Here is a 19716-nt window from a genome sequence, read left to right on the forward strand (position 1 = left end):
ATTTGTATGGAACTGAAAGATATGGTCACTCCATTTACTTTCACTGAGTAAGGTCATTCTTGACGCCTCTGCATTTTTTGAGTCCATCTGATCCACCTGACCACAATTCCTTCCCTAGTAAGCTGAACCCTGCGATTCACCATTTCAACTACTCTCCAGTCAGAACCTTCGATTTCCTTAGTCCCCTCCCTTCTTTTCCGGCTAGGGACAGATTACCCAGTAAGCAAGGTACACACAGGCCCAATTGTGCCTTCTCACTAATCTGCAGTGCACAATTTCACCTGTCCCCCACCACAGCAAAGATGTTGTGAAATCCATGTGAATTTGCTCACCACAGATGGGCAATACAATTAAGCCTGTGCATACCTTGCTCAGTGCATACTGTGCTTACTGGTTAATCCACCCGTCTGCCACTCTACCCTGCAGAGCCACAGCCAGGGATAAATCTCAGAATTTAACTGTACACCAGAGGTACTGAATACAGCTATAGAGAACTACATACTGAGCAGACTGGTATGAATACAAACTTATAGGAACCCCTTCTCCATTGGGCCTTCAACACTGCTGTCAATCCCTCTACTTGTCTTTCTCCTTGTCTTTAGTGACTGTTTCAAACCTTTACCTCTCTACATGGTTTTTATTTGATCTCTATGTCCCTATGAGTTGGAACTGACTCCAAGGCACCTAACAATAACATGTCCCTTATTCTAATTAAACAAGACAAAAAGACTCAGATATTTTTGTCAATTATTCTTGCTCTCCAACATATTTTTATTTTTTTAAATAAAACATAATTCTTTTTTTGGAATAAAAATACACTCAGGTGTACAGAATTCAAAAGCTAAAACAGTAAACGGTAAAAAAAAGTCTATCTGTATCCTCTCGTTGTTGTTAGGTGTCATCGAGTCGATTTCATCTCATAGGGATTCCATGTGACAGAGCAGAACTGCCCCATAGGGTGTTCTAAGCTATAATCTTTAAAAGAGCTGATGGCCAGGTCCTTCTCCCACAGAACTGCTGGGTGGGCTCGAACCACTGATTGGCCAATCTTTCAGTTAGCAGCCAAGCATTTAACCGTTGCATCACCAGGGCTCCTTCTCTGTATCCTAGGCTTCTAAATTAGTATACTCTTCTTCTCTTTGGCTTTCCTTGACTACTACATCTAAGTAGGTCTACCTACCCTCCCGACTCCACCTACACATTCTTCATCACTGCACAAGGTATTTGCAATAATATATTTACTTACTTTACTATCTCTCCCTCATTACAGTACAAGCTCCATAAGTTTAGGGACTATGCTCATTTTATTTACCAATACACACCTAGTGACTAGCACATTGTAGATACTAGTAAGTGTTTAAGAATGAATGAATTCTTAGTTATCTAGCGCTGCTATAACAGAAACACCAAAAGTGGATGGCTTTAACAAACAGATTTATTCTCTCACAATCTAGTAGCCTAGAAGTCCAAATTCAGGGTGCCAGCTCTAGGGGAAGGCTTTCTCTCCCTGTCGGTTCTGGGGGAAGGTCCTTGCCATCAATCTTCTCCTGGCCGAGGAGTTTCTCAGCCTAGGAACCCGGCGTCCAAAGGACATGCTCTGCCTCCCAGCACTGCTTTCTTGATGGTATGAGGTCCCCATGTCTCTCTGCTCAATTCTCTCTTTTATATCTCAAAAAAGATTGGTTTAAGACACAACCTAATCTTGCGGATTGAGTCCTGCCTTATTAACATAACTACCTCTAATCCTGCCTCATTTAACATCATAGACATAGGATTTACAACACGTAGGAAAATCACATCAGATGACAAAATGGTAGACAATCACACAATACTGGGAATTATGGCTTAGTCAAAAACCAAAAAAACCAAACTCGCTGCCGTTGAGTAGATTCTGACTCATAGCGACCCTATAGGACAGAGTAGAACTGTCCCATAGGGTTTCCAAGGAGCGGCTGGTGGATTTGAACTGCTGACCCTTTGGTTAGCAGACAAATGCTTAACCACAGTGTTACCGGGGCTCCATGACCTAGCTAGGCTGACACATATTTCTGGGGAACACAATTCAATCCACGACAAATTCACTGCCCAATACAATGCTAGTTGATTCGTATACAATATTTCATATAATTCTCACAGTGACAAAGGTAGTGACATTGTTTTAGTTTTGCAAATCTCTTTAATGTCTAACTTAACAGAAGACAGCCAGATTCTCGTAGCTGCTTCTACATTCAGTCTGCTGCAATATATCATTTTGGTTGATGTGTATGAGGACATTCCAGCATTACAGACATATAAACGGAAAAGAGAGGAGGATTTGATTAGTCTTTTCAGAAAGTACTGGGTATTTTTCTCTGATTCCACACTAAAACTTGAAAAGTGATAATTTCTCAAAGGTTAGCTGCAATGTGGATCTGAAACCATATCAATGAACTTTTTTCATATTAAAATCTGTTGCACTCTGAATGTATCTTTTACCCATATATGATTTTGACCTAAGAATCTCCTAAAAGAGTCTCAGGAGACTCTGCTGATGTAAGGGTTTGTTTTAAGACTTACACCAGTTTAAGATACAAAAGGGATAGTGAATCAAGTGTAGGTGGAGGGTTCAGACTTGAAGAAAACCAAAAAACCCCACTGCCATCGAGTCGACTCTGACTCATAGTGACAGGACGAGGTCTATTCCTGAAATCAGAAAGAGGGAAACAGGTTTGGATACAGAGATATGTGAAGGGAAAGGGAGAGTTCCCACACAATGCTACTTTCTCTGTGAAGCAGGAGTTGAGGTCATCTATGGCTATGTAAAAAAATTGCCCAAACACCTTGAAGGCCACCGGGTAAATGGCTACTATTCCTCTGAGCCCAACTCAAAAGGCATTACTGGCTCTCCCTGACAGTCATACATTTTGCTCTAAATGTCATCCAGTAATTCTTCTATTATAACAATTACTATATTTTATTGTTTATGTATATGCCTTCTCTGATAGACTCTGTGCTCTCCTGGGCAGGGACCTAACCATATTCATCTTTAGCAACTACTCAAAACATTTGTGTTGAATGAGAGGAAGACTGAATATTTTTCAAGAAATTGTGTATGCTTATAGATTCTGCAGTTGTGTTACTCAAGTTATTTTTTCCTACTTATACAGATTTCTTTCCACAGTAAGAAGTATAAAGTTGATTTACACAGTTAATAAAGGTTGAACTGCTTAATAATCCTAAAAGCTAGAACTAAAATGCAGGGAATTGAGAATAGAAATAGGCTACTGTAAGGCCATCGGGGCAGTGGTGGTTCAATGGTAGAACTTCCATGCGGGAGACCCAGCCAAAGCACCTCATGCCATCACCCATCTGTCAGTGGAGGCTTGAGAGTTGCAAAGATGCTAAACAGGTTTCAGCGGAGCTTCCAGACTACAGTGGACTAGGAAGAAAGGCACGGCAATGTACTGAAAATCAGTGAATGAAAACCCAATGGATAACAATAGTCAGACTGTTAGAACCCCAGCCCATGCAACCTTCCCTATCATGGGGAGGTGCAGGACTGGGCAGCATTTCATCCCGTTGCACACTGAGTCACTATGAGTTGGGGCTAACTCGATGGCAGCTAACGACCACAATATCATGAGGCCAGAAGAATAAATTCTGTAGCTCTCCTACAGCCAAATTTCTAGGAGAGGTGGTAGTGACGGCCTTTTGACAACTCTTCCACAAATAAATGCCCAGAAGTTCTAAATCTTAGAATTTAAAATGTACGTTAGGCATACATTTATACACCACTCCCAACCAGGTATTTGTAAGAACATACACCAAAATATTAACAGTGGTTATCTCTCGATGAGGTTCCCTGGGTGATGCAAGCAGCTTACATTTGACTACTAACCAAAAGGTTGGCAATTCGATCCCACCCAGAGGTGCTGTAGAAGAAAGATCTGGTGATCTGCTTCCATTAAGATTATATCCAAGATAACCCTATGGAGAAGTTCTACTCTGTAACACATGGGGTTGCTATGAGTCAAGATCAACTCAACAGTGATGGATTTGTTTGTTTTTTAAATCTCTTGATGGTAATTTTAATGGGTGGTTTCATTTTTGCTCGCCTGGATTTTCAACAATGAAAATTGATTATTTGTGCAAACATCTTATTTAAAAAACATAACCTCTTCAAGTTGTTCAAGGTTTCACTTTAATGCACTCTTAGAATTTACAGAGGTGGAACAGGAAATATCGCTTACAAACAAATAAGTAAGTAAGTAACTCACTCCATGACTATTTTCTCATATCATTAATTCCCATGGTATAGAAAAACCATTCATATTTTCAAATAAGACAACTCAGACATGCACACATGGCGAGGTGGCATTTGAGAAGCATCTGCTTCTAGAGCCCAATGGGTTCTTGTCAAATGAATTAATAGAGTTTTAAGACTGTGCTTCATTAGCACTCTGATCAGAAGGTGAGAGGGTAGAGGGGAGGAGAGAAGATGGGCTTTGAGACTGCATGGGTTTGGGTTCTAATCTCAGCTCTTCCACAAACCAACTGTGACCAGGGATAATAACTCCATTTCTCTAGACCCTGGTTTCTTTAACTGAAAAACAGCGATAGTAATACCTAACGCAAGAGTTGCCATAAAATTTAAAATCAACAAATGAAAAGACGTAATCATAGCATACAATAGCTAATCAAAAAAATATATATATTAAACTTGTTGCTCTTAGTTGATTCTGACTCATAGCAACCCTATAGGGCAGAGTAGAAGTGTCCCATGGGGCTTCTTTCAAGGCTATAAATCTTTCTGGAAGCACACTGCCACATCTTTCTCCTGCACAATGGTTCGTGGGTTCAAATAACCAACTGCTCCACCAGGGCTCCTTTAAAATATATATATATATATATATATATAGCTATTATTATTTTCTGACAAGTTATTCTTAAATCACTTTTTTAATGAAATGTACAGAACTGTATTTAACCTGCATTTTCAAAATATTGGTGAGGGGCTATCAAGAGAGTAGAAATTAGAGACTTGAGAATATAGCTAAGCTTTTCAGATGGTGGCAATCTTATTTATCAAGCTCAGTACTTTTAATATATGTATAATCCTTCTAAAATACATTCTTTACTTCCATGCCTTTGTAAGCAAAATATACCAGATAAATAACCCTTACTTTCAGACAATTCAACTTATCATTATGAACAAAAGCTGGTGATGCCTTCTGGACCTATTAAATTATATAGGGCTGCCCTTAAACATATATTCATAAATTATAACACAGCTTTCTCGAACATGATCTAACTCAATGGGAAGTGCTTTAAAACTCTTTAGATGTATTAAAAATATCATTAATTCATTAAATATTTACTATTTGTGCCAGACATTGTTCCAGGTCCTGGAGATTAAGTATTAGGCAAATTAGACCAAACATACATGAACTTGTGGAGCTTATATTCTAATTGAAGAAGACAGAAAATAAGCAAATAAATAAAATCTAAAATATGTTTATGAGGGCAGTGGGGTTCAGTGGTAGAATTCTTGCTTTCCACGCAGGAAATGTGGGTTCAATTCCCGCCAACGTACCTCAAGCCCAGCCACTGTCTGTCTGTCAGTGGCTGTTCGCATGCTGCTAATGCTGCTATGATGCTGAGCAAGTTTCAGCAGAGCTTCCAGCCTAAGATGGACTAGGAAGAAATGCCTGACTAACTACTTCTGAAAATGAGCGAATGAAAACTCTATGGATGACAACAGTCTGGTCCATTGAGCATGGGGTCACCGTGAGTCAGGGGCTGACTTGAGGGCAGCTAACAATGGCAACAAATAATACATTCGATGGTGCCAAGGGCATTGGAAAAAAATAAACAGAGACCAGACTGTAATTTTAAATAAGGTGGTCACAGCAGGTCTCAATAAGAAGGTGCCCTTTGATCAATGGTTTGGAGGAAATGAGAAAGTCAGCCTGCAGGATATCTGGGAGAAAAGTGTTCTGGGCAGAAGAAATAATAAATGCAAAGGCCCAAGCAGGCCCTTTGAGAAATAGCAAGAAGACAATGAGGCTGCAAGTGGGGAGCAGGAGGGTGGCAGATGAGGTTAGTGAAGTAAGGGGCCAGGTCTCCAGATCTCATTTTATTGACTGTGGTTTATCCTCTGAGTGAGATAAGAAGACAGATGAGGTTATGAGAAGAGGTGAGACATCCTCCATAATCATGTCTTAAAAGACACTGGGGCTGCTGCTGAGAATAAACTATATTAGATCAAAGGCAGAGAAGCAAGAAGAGATTATTAGACTACACCAACAATCCAGGTGGGAGATGCCAGAGGTCTGGGCTAGGGTAGTAGAAGAGAAGGTGCAAAGTCCTTGGAGGATGAATCTATTTTGAAGTAGAGCCAACAGAATCCTATGTGCTGATGTGGAGGGTGAGAGGATGGTACAAGGTTTTTGGCATGAACAACAGTTTCCTGCCATTTACTGAGATGGAGGAGAGACTGTGTGGAAGGCGCAAGCTTGGCCGAGAAGATCAGGAGCTCTGTTTAGACAGGTAGAGAGCAAAATCAAATATTTAGCATCAAAACAGGAGAATAAAAAAAAAAATTCCAACTTTCTGACAGTCGTCTTCAAGAATTATCCCTAGAAAGGGGAAAAGCAGAATTTAATATCCTCTGCTGTTAGGAATCCTTGAGCAGTGGGCAAATAACGTTTTTGAGGCACTAATACAGCTATTCCCATTCCAAATGGCTGATGTGCCTTCTCGGGTTTTCAAGGTTTGCTTTTTATCCCTTTGTCTCCTCTCTTGCTTCCAGGTTGTCAGGTACACTTTTCCTATGTGATAATGTACTTACCTGTTACTTACAACTCCTCTTCACTTTCTAATGTCCTGGAAGCTTGGAAACTGGAGAAAATAAGCTAATCAGAATCGTGTGGAGGCTGTGAATGCCTCCCACTCCACGATCATCTCTGCCGGTGCTGACCTTACTTCCTGATTCTTAAGAAACAAGATTTCACTTTGTAAACGGGTTCAGGGAACAAACAGCCAGAGAGTCGAGAAACTTGAGGCGAGATAAGACTGCGCCACTGAATAGCTGGGTGACGCCTCTCTGTGCCTCAGCTTCCTCCAAGTCGGACTAACTTTTGGATCTCGATGGACCCACTCCAGGTCTTGATTCAGACCATGCAACCTACTTCCTAACTTTTCTCACTTTGAAGACAAGACTGAAAGAGATTTGCGACCCGAAACGGTCATCCGACAAGCCTAGAGCAGAAAGGAGGCCGGGACGCGGACCTTGGACAACCTCTGGGTAGAGGAGGCGCTGACCGCGGCAATGTCTTACCTGTTCGGGGCGTGGGGCCCTGGATGCGGGCGCGGCGCCTCACGGCGGAGCCAGCGGCCGAGGAACACTAGCCGTGGAAAGCAGCGGGGCGGGGCCCGGGGCGGGCACAACCCGTCAGGCCCCGCCCCGGGCCCTGCCCGTTCCAGGCCCTGCTTCTTCCTCTCTGCACTTTCAGACTACGACTCTACCAAGAACTTTTGGTTAAGGCGCTTCTTCACATGGGAGCCTGCGCCTTTAAATACTCCCCGGTCGGAGGGTAAATATATGAGGATTCCGGACATGCGCACAGCGTTGCGCGGAGACTTAAACCTCCTGGAAGCGAGGTAGACTGGGCCTTGCGCGTTGCTTTTTCCACGATGTGGGGGTTGTGTTTGGGAAGATGACAAAGTTTGCTTTGGTTATTCCAAACCTTTGCCCCCAAGACGAAGGCGACGTGGGCCAGTGACACACCAGAGGGTGGGGGGGAGTGAAGAAGCAAGTGGAGCCCCTGGTTGTGTCTGTGGACTCCTCAGAGAAGAGCGGGACGGCAACACAGGTTTTAGTTCTGCTTCTCTGGGAACCAGTTCGACAGATCTTGGAAGTTGGGAAGGAAGAGCATGGGGGAAGAGAGCTCTCGCCTTCATTTCTGCTACCTTCTCAGGATCCCTCCTCAACTAGTAATTCCCCAAACTAACCTCCACCTCTACACCCTGCACGCTCATCAGATGCAAACCCTGTTGCTTAGGAACCTTGCACATTTATACTTAACTCCACATGGGCTCCTTGGCTGCCCTCCAGTTCGGTTCCAAACCTTTTAACGCTTTCCAAACTCCCACCTCCAAACCTTCTCACATACCTGCCCTACTTCGATCTCTGCATCTGCCCACTCTTTTACCAAGATGCTTGCTTGGTTGGAATTCCTTCGTTGTTACCACCCCGTCCCCTGGCTCCCCCCACCCCTCACCCCCAACTTGCTCTACCTATTCCACTAGTTTAAAATGTCTTCGTGTCTTCCTTTTTCTGGGGAAAGTGAAGATCATTATTCTTTCCAAGGCCAATTTTTGCAGCTCTGCTCTTGATCACATCACTTCTCAATCCCTGTTCCATCAGATGCATCCTGATTAGTGCCATCAGAGTCTTACTAAATCATGTTTTGGATTATGTCATTCTACTAAGACATCTCCAGTTACCATCTATTGGTCACCCAGTGGATTCTAAGTCCCTGGCAGGGCATTCGGTGTCTTCCATAGTCTGACTCTAGCTGTATTTTCCAGAACTGTACTAGAACCAACCCCCCCTTCTCTGTATCTGAGCTGTTTATTTCTAACACATTGCATCTTTTTGTACATTATTTAATAATATTCTGTCTGCTTCATTTCTATCTCTTGAACCCTTTTGAGGCCACACTTAGATGGCCACTGCTTGCATTATGCTTTTCCTTATTATCACACGCAAAAGTGGTTTCTTCTTTCCTCCCCTTCACACTTACAGCTCTTATTTTGTTCATTCATTCATTCAGTAGTCAGTATTGATTGTGTGCCTAATATGTACTTGACACTGTTCTGAAATGTGGGGTAATCAGTGGTGAATAAGACAGACAAGATTCCTACTCTCATAGAACTAACATTTTATTGAAACAGAATGTAAATAACAAAGAAAACAGTAAATAAAAAAACTGTAGAGAAAGTTAAATAAGGCTTTGTGAAGAGAGTGACTTGCTAGTTTCTTTAGCTTATTGGTCAGGAAGACCTCTCTGAGGATCTGATTACTAAAAGGTGCAGCTATATAATTGGGGAAGGAACAATTTAAGCTGCAGGAACAGTTAGTGCAAAGGACTGAAGAAGGCCAGTATAGTTGGAGTGTAGTGGATAATGGGGATAGGGTACAAGATGCTTTTGGAGAATAGATAGGGTCCGGAATCATAGTCTTTGGAAGTCAGGGTAAGGAATTTGGATTTTATCATAAACGTGATTAGAATGTTTTAAACGGTTCTGATATGATTTAATTTACCTTTAAAGATATTCTGGCTGCTTTCTGGAGAATGGACTATAGTGAGTTAGCAGTGGAAGCAGTGATTAGAGGCCTTCACAATGTCTAAGAATTTCTGGAATGAAAGTATTAAGTAGGGCTGATGGAAAGGAGTGATCAGAGAGCCAGATGCTTAAAGTTGATGTTTTATAAGTTGCATTTTATGGAGATGAGAAAGTCAAGGGTATGACCATGGGAGGGGATGACTGAGATGAAGTGGACCTGGGAGGTTGAGGAACTGAGGGACCACGATGTTGAATGGAAGATGCATGTGGATGATCACGGAAGTCATGCTGGATGTGAAGATAGTAAGCCAGATGTTAAGGTCATCAGTGAATGAAGAGAAGTCCTCAGGCGATCAGAGTGAAGATGATGGCAGATGGTAAAGCTTGATGGCGTGAACTTCAAAGGCACTGGGAATTTTGAAGGTAGAGGAGAAAGAAATGGTTTGGAAGGAGCAGTGGGAAACAGAAAATACTTATGACCTCGAGACCTGAGGCATGTGGTGTGTGAAAGGAAAAATAGCCTTCACTTGTGAGGACTGCAGAAGTAGTAGTCTGGGGAAATAGCCAGGTTTCAATTAGGGCAAGAAACTGAAGGGAATGTGCAGGAAATTAAGGAATTAAGGAAATATTCTTGTATATTCCCTAGGAAATTAGGATATAGAAAATTTACTGATTTCTACATGGCACAGTGGAAAGGATTGAGAAGAGGAGGCTGGTAAATTGGTTCACATTAGTAGAATATGTTGTGTAAATGGGGATGAAGGTCCTGATGATAATAAATTTCCTAGAATGTGTGGCTTTCTGATGATCTGAGTGGTATGGGGCCCTGGGAAACTGATCTTTTCCACAGGTCCATGTGGTATGGTAGCCATGGTTTGTGTAAAGAGTAAGTAAAGTTTTCCTCAGAGGACTATTCTCTTTTGTACTGCTCCCACAAAGTTCTTTAAGGGGTCTCTTTTCTCTGATGACGAAGAGATGATGGTTGGAAATCTCCTCGGGGTCAACTTCACAAGTTTGTGTCTGTCCTAATGGGGGCTTTAGAGAAGGCTTACGGTTCAGGACTAAATGAGGTCTACCTTAGAGCATAATCAGATACCAAGCTGGTGTTTAGAACCGCATTTATATAACAGTTTAGACTATTTCTTTCTATCTTCTCCTTGTCCCCTCTCCTGTCCCTGCCCCCCAGTATATAAAACTCTAGTCCTAAGTTCTCTGAAATTAGTGAAATTTTCGACTCTACAGGTGGAGTTTGGACAAATCATTGTAAACAGTTCTATGTTCTAGTCTCTTTGTGTGGTCCTACAAATAGTATTTTTAAGGTAAGCTTGAAACTGACCCATTTAAAATCCAGATAATAGATGGAAGTCTGGGGTAGATGAAGAGTCAACTTACAAGTTATATCAGAAAATGTTTGCCTGTGCATTCATCTTAGTATGTGAGAGTCAAAGAACACATGATATATAGTCATAAATTATTAATGTTATTTAAGAGAACTCAAGATTGAAGGGGACAAAGAGTATTAAATAAATCCAGCAAACCTATTCCTTTTTTGTTTGTTTGTTTTCCACAACTTCTCTTTCTGATAACTGACTGCCTCTTTGTTTCTTTTGTAGGCATTATTACTTAAGAATGGAAGAGGATACAGATTATGGAAACAGGTTCAGTTCTTTGTGTTACATTAATGATCATGTTGGATTTCTTGGCACTATAAAAAGCTCACCAAGTGACTTTGTTGTTATTGAGATTGATGAGCAGGGACAGTTAGTTAATAAAACCACTGATGAACATCTTTACAAGATTAATAACATACTACCTGAGCCAAATAATTTTGCCAAAAAAACAAAACTAGATCTTCAAAATTTGTCCTTTGAAGGTGGGCATAACCAAGAACTTGGTACTTTAAGTAGGTGTTCCAATGGTGACCATAATCATCAGTCTACTTCAGAAAGTGAAGCTACTATCGATGATGGAACTTCCAAATGTGAAGAAGAAACAGCTGATGTGTTAGGCTCCGTATTAGATAAAAAAACTAATGAATTACTGAATCAGTTTGCCTATAATATAAAAGAGAAGTGGAATTCTGAAACTGAGCTAGTGGGACCATCTCCTGAATTGTCATTAGGCAGAATCCTTGACAAAAACCAGAGGGCCAGTTTACATAGTGCTATTCGGCAGAAATTTCCTTATTTAATAACTGTAGGAAAAAAGAGCGAAATTGTTGTAAAACCAAATTTTGAGTATAAAGAACTCTGTCACCTGGTATCTGAAGAAGAAGCATTTGACTTTTTTAAGTATTTGGATGCAAAGAAAGAAAATTCCAAATTTACCTTTAAACCTGATGCAAACAAAGACCACAGAAAAGCTGTTCATCATTTTGTCAACAAGAAGTTTGGAAACCTTGTGGAAACCAAATCTTTTTCAGAACTGAATTACAGTGCTGATAATCCAAACGTAGTGATAACAGTTAAGTTTCGTGAAAAAGCATACAAGCACAGGAAAAGGTCTCATCTTGAATGCCAAGAAAGAAAAGTTATATATACAGGTAATTTAATAAATCAGCATCATTTTCTTGAATAAACTTAAAATTGTATGAAAGTTGAATAATTTAAAATGAATTGAATAGACCTGGCCAAAGTGATATTTGAAAATAATATATGGGTCTGTTATTTAATGGAAGATAAAACCTTTCAAATTATACTAAATGTAAAAAATAGCTGTACTGATGAAGGTATGGTTAACACAGAGATATATAGTTAACATATTTACAAATATACAGTATAAAGTTGAAGTAGTTTTTTTGGTGTCTAATAAGCTTTTTTGGAGGTTAATTTCATGTTTTAAAAGTCGTCTTAAAATAAGTATTTGGAAATAAACAGAATATGTATGCTATGCTTGGAAAAGTAAAGCGAATATCTTGTAATCCAAAACAATTAAACTTCCCTACCTAAGGTAAGGCATGAACCTGAAAACTTTTACAGAGCACACCTTGATTTGGCTGGGTCAGTCTTTTAGAAGAAACGTTCTCAAAGTTCAGGCATTATAGTCATCCAAAGAGCTTATTAAAACACAAATTTCTGAGCCCCATTCCCAGAGCTTCTGATTCAGAAGGTTTGGGGTGGTGCCTTAACAAATTCCTGGGTGATACTTCTGCTAATGTAGGGACCATATTTTGGGAACTATTGTTTTAGAGGATATATATTCAATTCCTGAGATGGAATAGTACTAGTGAGATCTCACTCTACAAGTCTGGCTGATCAGATTTAATTGGCTTATATCCTACTTGAAGGATGGGAAATGTTTACTCTCGGGCTGGGGCAGTTCACCTCTGACACATGGGGTCTCTATGGGTCAAAATCTACTTGATGGCACCTAACAACAACAACAGCATATAATTGCTGCGTTAACATGATTCTTCTGTGGTCTGTCCTGAGCGCTCTTGCTATTTAATTAGGCCTCTCACCTCTGGCTGGTTCCCAGCCCTATATAATCTCTAATAACCTCTGGCAGGTTACAGGCACCCAGTAGTTCTTTGTTCAGCTTGGTAGAGTGTGGTAGCTAGCATCCAAATGGGCCTCAATGATCCTTGACTTCTGGTACTCATACCCTTTGTTTTCCCTACCCACATTGAATCAGGGTCAGCCTGTGTTACCAGTAGAATATGGCAGATGGTGTGTGACTTCTGAGGCTAGGTTACAAAAAGCATTTCATATCACTCCTCCAAGGGAAGCAAGCCACTAAACCTTGAAAATACTCAAGAACCCTGTGGAGAGAAACTGAGGCCTACCACCAACAGCCAGTACCAACTTCCAAGCCACCTTGGAAATAGGTCTTCTAGCTTCAGCTGATATTTATTGCAACTTTGTAGTAGTCCTCCATCCAGAACTGTCCAACTCCTGAATTCCTTACTCATAGAAACTGTGTGGGATAGCACATGATTGTTGTTTTAGGCCACTAAGATTTAGGGTGATTTATTGTGCAGCATTAGGTAACTAATAGAGATTTTGGTACCAGAAATTGCTTGCTGCTGTAACCAAAGCCTAAAACCTGTGGTTGCAATGCCTTTGGGACCAGTTGGTAGACGAAATTTTGCAGGGACCTCAACAAAGCTGTCAATGAGGATTTAAAGAAAAGTGAGGATATTGCTGAAACAGATGAAAGGGATCTTGTTACATAGTGGCATAAAGTTTAGCAGTACTGTTGCCTGAAGTAAAATGGAAAGTAGAAAATTTATCTAATAAGTAGGTACTCTAATGGAGGTTTCCAGGCAAACTTGATATTGCCACCTAGCTTCTTACTACTTAAAGTGAAATTCTAAAAGAAAAACTGTTAGATATAAAAGGTGTGGCTGGGTTTGAAAATACCTTTTTTTTAATTTTTATTTTAATTCCCATCTTTTCCAGATGGCACATGGTGCTTTGTTGGTTTGTAGGCAAAGAGAATATCCATGGTAAGGTCAGGACAACATGCTGTAATGAGGAGATCTAGGGTGTGATTGTAAAATCCTTTGTAAAATTTCAGAATGATCCATAACAGCACCTCAGAGAATGGCTTATACAGACAAAAGGCCCTCTAGGGATGACTCACAGATCCTCTGTGTTAAACCGTAGTTCTTCTAAGAATCTTAGGGACATTTTCCCTCAGTAGAAGCCCCAAATAGGGAAGGTCTTATGTTGACAAAATTTCTGACTGTATTTTTTGTCTAATGGAGTGAACTCATGGAACATTCACACAGTTTTTGAAAGCAGCAAAGACAGTACAAATAGGGTTGGACCTTCAAACTTTTAAAGGCAGGAATTAGGCTGAGAAGGAATTTTAAAGAACTGCTAAAAGAAGTGAATGAAAGGAGCTGTCTTTATATTTTCAGTGTACTTTAACCAAATGGATTTGAATATAAACCTCTGATTCCAAAGCAATTGTTTATATCAGCTGTCTGAAATAAAATACCCACATTTAAAATGTACAAAAACAATAACTTCATGATAGGATTATTACGGAGTTTAAGTAAAATAACTATAAGATGTGGCCAAAGTCAAAGCACAGAGAAATTTCAAAATATCAAATATTTTCATATCTATAAGATATTGGGGCTCATTTCACAAGGAGCCCTGGTGGTGCAGTAGTTAAGCACTTGACTGCTAACCTAAAAGTCAGCGGTTTGAACCCACGAGCAGCTCCCTGGGAGAAAGCTGTGGCAGTCAGCTTCCATAAAGATTACAGCCTTGTATACCCTATGAGGCAGTTCTACTCTGTCATACAGGGTCACTATGAGTTAGAGACAACTCGACGGCAGTGGGTTTGGTTTTGGGTTTGGTATCATTTCAGGAGGTCCATAATGTCTTCCTTTTTTCCAACAACATATCTGTGTGAGGCTGGATTTTGTTCATAATTTTCAACCAAAACAAGAAATTACAATAGATTGAATGGAGAAACATGAGAATCCATCTGACTTCTGTTAAGTCAGACATTAAAAAGATTTGCAAAACTGTAAAACAATATGACTTTTCTCACTAATTTTTAATTGAAGACTATGGCTGTTTTTCATGAAAATGTATTTATATTCATACGTAATGAGTTAAATGAATTGATACATATTTTTTAATTTCTCAGTTTTCATTGTATGTTAAATACCGATAGATAATATATACACACATACACAAAAGCTGTTTAGGGTCTACAGTAATTTATGAATTATGCTTATTTGGGGTCCTGAAACCAAGACGTTTGAGAACTAATTAGGAAAAAAGGCTTAGGGATCTACTTCTGAAAATTAGCCAATGAAAACCCTATGGATCACAGCAGAATATTGTCTGATATCGTGCTGGAGATGAGCCCCTAGGTTGATGAGCAATCACTGAAAATACACAATGGCTGCAACAGTGGACTCAGGATACCAATGACAGTGAAGATTGTGCAGGACTGGGCAAAGTTTTGTTCTGTTATACTTGGGGCTGCCATGAGTCAGAGCCGACTCAATGGCAACTAACAATAACAAGTGATAAGTGGAGGGCATACATATTTCAGACAGAGGGACTAAAATGTGCAAAGATAAGCGGTGGGAGACTAGTCCATCCAGGGATTATGAGAAATTTTCTGTGTCAGGGTTATAGGATATATGAATGAAAGTGGCCCAAGCAGAGGCTGGAATGGTGGATTAGGTCCCAACAGCAAGGGAATTTGAATGTCAAATTAAGGAATTTGGATTTTTTTTCTGTAAACCTTTGATGAGTGACTTGTGTTTTTCAAATAGCTAAAATCTATGAAGCTGATTTCTATTTTGATTCAAAAATACTCTTTATACTTTCTTTAAATTAATGATTTGATTCATTATACTAATCTGTTAGACTGCTGAAAATGTAATTGATGTATGGTAGCTTTTTTGTGTATAATCTAGGATGATTTTTGTTTCAGCTTTCACCCTGCGAAAAGAGAATCTGGAAATGTTTGAGGCAGTTGGTTTTTTAGCTATCCAACTTGGTGTGATTCCTTCAGATTTCAGTTATGCAGGCCTTAAAGACAAGAAAGCCATCACCTATCAAGCAATGGTTGTTAGAAAAGTGACTCCAGAGAGGTAATAAAACATTGTGTTACAAGATAGAATTTTACTTTTCATATTGTATCAAAGAAATACATTAAGAACCCAGAATAATCTGAGAGCATACAAACCTCACTACTGTATTAATATTAATTGATTACAGGCTTAATGAGCTGCACATTTTGCATTTATAATGTAGTTACCTTCTAAATAGAGTTATGCCTTGAATTTACATTAAAAATATGGGCAGTTTCAGAATAGAAACTTTAAGAAGTAGCAGAATTTAAATTATCAAATCTATCTTGGAAGAAGTGCCACCAGAATGCTTCCTGGAAGCAAGGATGGTGAGACTGCGTCTCATATACTTTGGCCATGTTGTCAGGAAGGAGCATTCCCAGGAGAAGGATATCATGCTTGGTAAAGTAGAGGGTCAGCAAAAAAGAGGAAGACCCTCAATGAGATTGATTGACACAGTGGCTGCAACAATGGGCTTAAGCATAGCAACGATTGTGAGGATGATGCAGGACTGGGAACTGTTTCGTTCTGTTGTACATGGGGTTGCTATGGACATAGGGTTGGAATCAACTCAATGGCACCTAACAACAACAGCAAGTTGGGTATAACATCTCATATTATATTGAGATAAATATTTTTATTTAGGATAGTGTCTTATAAATAATTTTCTATCTAATCATATAATTTTTTACCTTTATTTTCTTGGTTTCCTACAATTTAAAAGAAATCCTTATTAAGTAGAATGTAAAGTACACAGATTTAGCCTGCTTTCTCAGCTCACTCAGAATTCTGAAGTATTTTTTTATAATTGTAAAAGTAATACAAGTTCATTGTGGAAAATTTAGAAAATAGAAAAAATTCTAAAAAAGAAAAGTCACTAATAATTCTACTACTAAGAAATAGCTGTGATAATATTTTGATCTATTTCCTTCTAGACTTTTTTCAGAGACTACACTGCACATACATACATCCAGCAAAGACATATTTATATATCATACTGTATATGTAGTCTATATTTTACTTAAAATTTTGTAACTTTACTTTTTTAAGGGAAATAAATATTTTATGAAAATTTGTTTATGTCATGAAATCTTTCAAAATCATGTTTTTTAAAAATTTTTTTTTTATTGTGCTTTAGGTGAAAGTTTATAGAACAAATTAGTTTCTCATTAAACAGTGTACAAATTATTTTGTGACATTGGTTGCCAACCCCGCAATGTGTCAGCACTCTCCCCTTCTTGACCTTGGGCTCCCCATTTCCATTCATCCAGCTTTCCTATCCCCTCGTGCCTTCTCATCCTTGCCCCTGGACTAGTGTGCCCATTTAGTCTCGTATACATGGTTGAACGATGCGTGTTATTGTTTGTTTTATAGGCCTGTCTAATCTCTGGCCGAGGGGTGAACCTCAGGAGTGATTTCAGTACTGAGTTAAAAGGGAGTCCAGGGGCCATACTCTCGGGGTTTCTCCAGTCTCTGTCAGACCAGTAAGTCTGGGCTTTTTTTGTGAGTTAGAATTTTGTTCTACATTTTTCTCCAGCTCTGTCCGGGACCTTCTGTTGTGATCCCTGTCAGAGCAGTCAGTGGTGGTAGCTGGGCCCCATCTAGTTGTGCTGAACTCAGTTTGGTGGAGGCTGTGGTAGTTATGGTCCATTAGTCTATCTGTTCTCACCTACGTACACACCTGTACCCACCTGTATACGAGTATGACGGTAGCCATCCATACGTGCTCAAACACTCGTTTTTATTTTGGTTGTGCTGTGCTCACTACATCCACATCCGGTGCCACTTTTCCCATTACCAAAAAAAAAAAAAAAACAAGTCTTTGTGATCTGAAACGTACTTTCCCCTCCCCCACTCCTCTCCCTGGTAACCACTAATGAACATTGGTCTGTCTATATTTATCTATTCTTGTCTTCTTAAAAAGAGGGATCATACAGTATTTGTCCTTATATGCTTGACTTATTTCACTTAACATTATGCCCTCCAGGTCCATCCATGTTATAATATGTTTCATGGACTCATCATTGTTCTTTATGGTTGCATAATATTCCATTGTATGTATGTACCACAATTTGCTTATACATTCATCTCGTTTCCATTTATTTGCTATTGTGAATAAAGCAGCAATGAACATAGGTGTTCATGTCTGTTCGTGCCACTATTTTTAGGTCTCTAGAGTATATATGTAGGAGTGGGATTGTTGGATCATAGGGTAGGTCTGTTTCTAGTTTTTTGAGAAAGCGCCATACTATTTTCCATAGTGGTTGTACCATTTTACTGTCTCACCAGCAATGGACAAGAGTTCCAATCTCCCTACATCCTTGCCAACATTTTTTGTTGTCTGTTTTCTTTTTTTTTTTAAATCAATGCCATTTTACCTGTAGTAAGATGGTATCTCATTAGTTTTGATTTGCCTCTCTCTAATGGCTGATGATCATGAACATCTTTCCATATGTTTGTTGGCTGCTTGGATGTCTCTTTGGTGAAGGGTCTGTTCATGTCCTTTGCCCATTTTGTGATTGGGTTATTTGTCTTTTTGTTGTTGAGTTGTTGCAGTTTTCTACACACTTTAGGGATTAGACCCTTATCAGATAAGTTGTTTCTGAAGATTTTTTCCCACTCTGTAGGTTGTCTATTTTTTTAATAAAGCCTTTTGATGAGCATAAGTTTTTAATTTTTATGAGGTCCCATTTAGCCAGTTTGTCTTCTATTCACGTGTTTGTTGTTAAGTTTGTTATCCTATTTTTATGAAAGATTAGGTCCCATAGTTTTCTCCTAAGAATATTATGGTTTTAGGTATAACACTTAGGTCTCTGATCCATTTTGAGTTAGTTTTTGTGTATGGTGTGAAGTATGGGGCCAGTTTCATTTTTCTGCAGGTGGATATCCAGTTTTGCCAGCACCATTTACTCAAGAGACTGTTTCTGCCCCACTGAATGGACTTTGACCCCTTGTTGAAAATCAGTTGTTCATAGATGGCTGGGTTTAATTCTGAGTTCTCAATTCTATTCCACTGGTCTGTTTGTCTATCATTGAACCAATACAAGGCTGTTATGATTACAGTGGCTGTATAGTATGTTTTGATATCAGGAGTATGAAGCCTCCTGCTTTGTTCTTTTTCTTCAGTATTGGTTTGGCTATTTGGAGTTTCTTTCCATATGAAGTTGGTCATTAGTTTTTCCATTTCAGTGAAGAATATTGTTGGGATTTGTATCGGGATTACTTTGTATCTGTAGATTGCTTTAGGTAGAATTGACATTTTCACTATATTAAATCTTCCAATCCATGAACACCAGATGACTTTCAATTTTTATAGGTCTCTTTTAGTAATGTTTTATAATTTTTATTGTATTAACTCTTTTATGTCCCTGCTTAGGTTAATTCCTAGATATTTTATTGATTTGGGGGCTATTATAAAAGGTATTATTTTGTTGATTTCTTTTTCAGAGTAGTCTTTGTTAGTGTAGAGGAACACAGCTGATCTTTTTTCCTCCCATGGAATTTTTTTTTTTTTTCCTATTGTACTTCAGGTGAAGGTTTACAGAACAAATAGGTTCTCATTAAACAGTCAGTACACATATTGTTTTATGACATTGGTTAGCAACCCCATGACATGTCAACCCTCTCCCTTCTTGACCCTTTTTTTTTTTTTGGTGAAAATATACGTAGCCAAAGATACACCATTTCAAAAATTTCTACATGCACAGTTCAGTGACATCGATTACGTTCTTCCAGTTGTGCTGCTATTCTCACTTTAGATGAAAGCTTACAAAACAAAATAGTTCTCATTAAACAGTTAGTACACATGTTGCCCTATGACAGTGCTTAACAACCTCACT

The 19716-nt window shown here is 39.3% G+C and overlaps 2 protein-coding genes across 7 annotated transcripts in view; one reads left to right on the forward strand and one right to left on the reverse strand.

Annotated features, from left to right (window-relative positions):
- IRAK4 (interleukin 1 receptor associated kinase 4) overlaps positions 1-7432 on the reverse strand; it is a 28486-nt gene extending 21054 nt beyond the window's left edge. For 2 of the 3 annotated variants that reach the window (XM_023738850.1, XM_004384565.2), the window contains exon 1: positions 7319-7427. The gene's annotated coding sequence lies outside the window, so the exon portion shown is untranslated. Of the gene's footprint in view, positions 1-7318 lie in introns of all 3 variants that reach the window. The other variant, XR_002825337.1, reaches the window with a different exon arrangement.
- A 31-nt stretch (positions 7433-7463) lies between these two features.
- Positions 7464-19716, forward strand: part of PUS7L (pseudouridine synthase 7 like) — a 40446-nt gene continuing 28193 nt past the window's right edge. For 2 of the 4 annotated variants that reach the window (XM_023738847.1, XM_004384566.3), the window contains exons 1-3: positions 7464-7641; positions 10944-11872; positions 15739-15898. In XM_023738847.1, coding sequence (XP_023594615.1) covers positions 7583-7641; positions 10944-11872; positions 15739-15898 — 1148 coding nt within the window. In that variant the 5' untranslated portion in view covers positions 7464-7582. Of the gene's footprint in view, positions 7642-8285; positions 9754-10411; positions 10650-10943; positions 11873-15738; positions 15899-19716 lie in introns of those variants that run through there. The other 2 variants (XM_023738849.1, XM_023738848.1) reach the window with 2 other exon arrangements.

The sequence above is a fragment of the Trichechus manatus genome, unplaced genomic scaffold (assembly GCF_000243295.1).
Source record: "Trichechus manatus latirostris isolate Lorelei unplaced genomic scaffold, TriManLat1.0 scaffold00123, whole genome shotgun sequence".
Classification (NCBI taxonomy): domain Eukaryota; kingdom Metazoa; phylum Chordata; class Mammalia; order Sirenia; family Trichechidae; genus Trichechus; species Trichechus manatus.